The sequence below is a fragment of the Pygoscelis adeliae genome, unplaced genomic scaffold, assembly GCF_000699105.1.
Source record: "Pygoscelis adeliae isolate BGI_AS28 unplaced genomic scaffold, ASM69910v1 Scaffold531, whole genome shotgun sequence".
Classification (NCBI taxonomy): Eukaryota; Metazoa; Chordata; class Aves; order Sphenisciformes; family Spheniscidae; genus Pygoscelis; species Pygoscelis adeliae.
Genome location: NW_008824116.1, coordinates 11,814 through 16,369, shown reverse-complemented (window position 1 = coordinate 16,369; position 4,556 = coordinate 11,814). Strand labels below are relative to the sequence as shown.

The window sequence follows — 4,556 nt, the reverse complement described above, 5'->3', positions numbered from 1 at the left end:
AGCAGGGCTGCCCGCCTGCCCAGCTCAGCACGGGAGCTGCCAAGGAGCTCTGTGGCTTGGCACCGCAGTGCCAGGGCTTTGTGTGGAAGCGAAGGGAAGGAAGCGGGCAGCACCGGCAGAGCCTGGGCAGCCCTGGGGGCTGTGGAGCGTGTTAACACCTGAGAGAGCTTGGGACCTGCCCTGGAGCCATGGCCCTGCCTCCCGCTGCGCTCCTGTGGCTGGCGTGAGGCTTCCCCATCCGAACCCCAGCCAGGGGCAGCAGTTACAGGAGAGCTGAAAACCCTGGTCCTGTCCCTGTCGAAGACGCTGCTGCCCTCAACCTGCAAAAGGAGCCTGGCCTGGCCTGCCCCGCCGGGGGCAGGAGGAGCAGCAGTGTCTGAGCACCTTCAGTGCTTTCCTTTCCTGCTGCCTCCCTGCACAGGCCATCACAGGGGGGACAGAGTAACTCATCTCCCACTGCCTGCCACGAGCCTCCCCTGCCGCTGCTGAAGCACCCTGAAGCCAGCAACTCCCTGTCCACGCCGGGTGTTGGTCAAATTCCCCTCGTCCTCCAGGAAAGCCATCAGTGCTGCGACCCGAGTGCAGGCAGGAGGAACCTGTCCCCCGGGGTAAGCCAGGGGCCCGTGGCTGCTGGGGGCAGAGGCCTTGGTGCCGTGCCCCATCGCCAAACCGGAGACACCAGACCGGAGACACACGCAGTACCCTTCCCCCAGCACGGGGCACTCCTCCCCACTCTTCCCGGGGATGCAGCAAGGGGTTAAGCGCGCGGCTTCGCGTTGGGTTTGTTTCTCTTGCTCTTTAACCTGCTCCGTGCTCCTTGAGGCTGACCCCGCCATGGAGAAGCCAGGCCTGGTGCAGAAGCACAAACAAGCCTCCCCTTTGAAGCCTGTTTAGCTTGGAAGCAGGAAGGCGGATTTCGGGAGGGAATACCAGCTTTTCCTGTTTGATGTTCCGTTCTTGCACGGCTCCCCCCACCCCGGGCCCAGCCGTGCATTGTGTGGAAATGGCAGCATCAGGTCGGTAGCAAGAAGAGTCGCCGGCCAGCGAAGAGCAAAGCAGCTCCATGCAGCTTTAATTTGAATACCCAGACAGTGAGTGCCAGTCTCACCATGGAACAGAGCGATCACGCAGGCTCCCCGGGCAGTGATTCACAGCACTGGGGAGAGGCCTCAGACCCCGAGCTCTCTCCCCGAACCCCCAAGGAATGCATAGTTCCCACTTGAACTCAGGACTTGGCTCCAGGCTCGGAAACAATCTTCAGAAATGAAGCCATGGCTAAAACACACACTGTGCGCACAGAGGCTCCCTCGCGCACACGTGCACACCAGCTCTCTCGCGCGCCCGGCCTCGCGCACACGCAGCCCTGTGCACGATCGCAGGCAAGGACGCTCGTGCGCACATCTGGCCGCACGCTTGTGTGCCCGGCCTCGCCGCTAGCCGCCTTGGCGGCATCTTGCTCGCACACGCGCGCTCGCTCTGCAACAGAGCGGCTCTTCCAGCAGCCCCGGTGCTGGAGGGTGGGTCCCTCCTGGAGCTCTGCTGGGATCCCTCGGGCTTCTGCTGCGCTTGGGGGGCCGGAGCGGCTGGAGTTCCCGTCCACTTGGCAGCAGTGCAGGAGGCTCTTAAGACTTGACGGGCTCCAGTTAAGGCAAACGGGCTGCGAATCCACCTGATCCCAGGCTCAGGCTCTTCTCGAGCAGCATGTGTCAGGACAGATGTGTGAACCCAGATGGGTGAGGTGTTGGAGAGAGCATGTCCCCTGCCGGGAGCGTGGGACCGGCAGCTTCAGGTGGGGAAAATAGGGCCAGGACTTGTGCGGGAAACAGTGCTGGAGTGGGAACTGCCGGCTCCCACACGTGACCCTGTTCCCACATGCAGCCCTGTGACAGGAGGGCAGCGGCTTTCCGTGTCTGAAAGTAAGTACAGGGAGCTGAGAGGTGCAGAGCCAGGCAGTGCGATGCGGGGCGGGAGGCACGGTGCTGCTGGCCATCGCTGTGCTCGGAGGCGGAGGAGCGGGCTGCAGGAGACTGCTTTTCTGACACCCTCGGGCACACCCGGAGGTGCCGTCAGCTGTGAGACAGGAGTGTGGGGTAGGGGGCACGGTGATGGTCCCAGCGTTTTGCAGAGCAGAGCAAGATGCCCTTAGGGAGCGTTCCCCGCACGCTGCAGGGGCGAGGTGCCTGCGCTCTCGGAGCCGAGCCAGGTGACCCACGGAGGTGGAAGGCAGCAAAGCTTTTCCAGACCCGCAGCCAAGTCCAGGAGTGCAGGGACGCTGCGGCAGCTGAACCCAGATTTCCTGAGCCAGCTCCCAGTGCCCCGGCCCCGAGGCCTTGGCAACTTGCGTGCTCCAGCAGCAGGTCATGGGAGCACCTTGTCCCATAGTAACTGTACCTCCTCTTCCTGTTTGAAGTGATAAACGAGCTGGACGGCCTGGCCAAGGGCCCGGAGATGGAGCACCGGGCTGCAGGCTATGCCCGCCAAGTGCAGGAGAGAGCCAGGAAGTCCATCGAGTTCCTGGAGGAGCGATTCGAGAGCCGGGACAACTGCTTGAGGGCTCTGACCAGCCGAGGCAATGAGCTGGAGTCCATCTCCTTCCGCAGCGAAGACACCACCGGCCAGCAGGTAAGGGACATCCCGGCCCCAGGAGTACGGGACGCAGAAGTAGTGATGCCAAGGGCTGGAGGCTCTTCACCACTGCTTCCTTGGGGGAGACCAGGGACCCTGGGGTCTGCGAGCTCTGGGCAGGGGGTAGCTCTCTCCCCACCTTTGGAGGCAGCTGAGCAGGCTCCTGCAGGCCGCATGTGTTTCGGCTCCGAGCAGCCCTGCTCTCCGCTGAGCTGTGGCAGTGTCTCAAGGGCAGTGCAGAAATCAGGGTGGTGGGGTTGCAGGTTTTTTACTGCCCGGGGTAACGTTGCCCTTTTCTTCCAGGGAAACAACGATGACGTGATTCTGTCCTGCTGCCTCCACTATTGCAACGACAAGGCCAAGGATTTCATGCCCTCCAACAAAGGTAGAACATCCTCACGTCCTCCTTGTCCCTTCCCTCTTGCATCCCACGGACCCTTCTCGTTTCTCTTTCACGGCCCTTGGAGCCGATCCCTCCCGCATTTTGCCTCTTTCAACACCAAGGTGCCACCTCCTGCCTCCGGTCGGCCCCAGGCTGTGGCCCTCTCACCGCGTTGCCAAATGCGCACCTCACTGTGCTGGGGGTGCCCCAGCCTGTGAGAAGCCCACTGTAAATGTCCACGGAGCAATTTCATGATGCCGGCAGCGGTGACGAAGGGCCAGAACAAGCCTCCTCTCCGCAAGCCCCGGTGCCTCCTGGCCAGGGCTCTTTTCCCTCCCGATGCCTGGTTGGCATCGGCCACGCGTGCTGAGACCAGACAGCCCTCGGGCTGTTGCCAGGGCAGCGGGGATGGGAATTGCATCAGCAGCTGCCCAAGAAATCAACCCGCATTTGTCAGTGCAAATTCTTAGCAGCTTAACTTGTCAGATTCACAGAGAAACCGTCACCAAATGTTTATGTGCAAATGATGCTGAATTTTGAAATCATGTGGATTATGGGGAACGGGGCCTGACAAGCTGACAGCCTCTGGTTTGTAACAAGGAGGCGCGTCACCAGCGCGGAGCAGAGGATGTTTATTGTTACACATTTCTTAAAGTGTCCGCACAAAACCTCCCGATTCCACTTTCGGCAGCCTTCGGCCCTAGGCCTGCCCTCCCACAGAGCCCCCGCTCCCCTTCCTCCCGGCACGGGCCGGCCGGGGCGCTCGCCCCAACACTCTCAGCCCCAACACTGTGACCGTAGCCCACATTCCTGGCCACCCTCCCCTTCCCCTCGTCCTGCAGCTCCCTGCGCAGCCAATCTGGACCCATGTTGGGCTCCCATAAACTCTGTTTTTTCCATTCCCGTCCTGGCTCGGAGGCACTGTGTTTCCTGTGCTCATAGGAACAGTACTCTGGTCACAGGACCCAGCTGCTTACACATACCCCATATGCTTCCCCTGCTTCGCACACACGTAAGCGTGGCTCCCACATCCCAGCCCGGCGCATTGCGTGCGGGGCAGCTCATCCATCTGGGGGCAAGATCCCTTCGGTTATTTCTCAGGCTTCAACTCTGGCTGTCTGAGCCCCAGCCAGAAACGCCTCGGTGTCAGTGGCGACTCCAAAAAGCCTTGCAAAAAATAAGGGGTGGTTTTAGATCTTATAATGAGATCACCAGAATAATAGCACCAGCTTCCTGCTGGAGCCAGGGTTGCGGGCCGTCTTCCTGGCCTGGGTCAGGCAGAGACACCTCCTCTTCCCTGCCTGCGGCACAGTGCACCACCCCATGCGGGCAGCGGGCAGTGGGCAGCGGGCAGCATGGGACCCCGGCGCTGCTCGCCGGCCTTCCCGGCCCTGGGGCGGTGGGCAGAGATCACAAATCATCCCCCAGCCAGCGCAGGGAGGGGAAAAGGCGGCCTTCGAGATGAAACGTTGTCTCTGAGCCGCACCAGGAAGCCTTGGCAGGGAGCAGGGAGCGCCGCCGGGGTGCTGCCATGCCCAGGGCACAGCAC

The 4,556-nt window shown here is 61.9% G+C and overlaps 1 protein-coding gene across 1 annotated transcript in view; it reads left to right on the top strand.

Annotated features, from left to right (window-relative positions):
* Positions 1-3,010, top strand: part of SMG6 (SMG6 nonsense mediated mRNA decay factor) — a gene marked incomplete at its 3' end in the record, with an annotated part of 112,740 nt that extends 109,730 nt beyond the window's left edge. The window contains exons 16-17 of the mRNA XM_009334298.1: positions 2,411-2,622; positions 2,929-3,010. Of these exons, the coding sequence (XP_009332573.1) occupies positions 2,411-2,622; positions 2,929-3,010 (294 nt within the window). The remainder of the gene's footprint in view (positions 1-2,410; positions 2,623-2,928) is intronic.
* Positions 3,011-4,556: the final 1,546 nt, after the last annotated feature.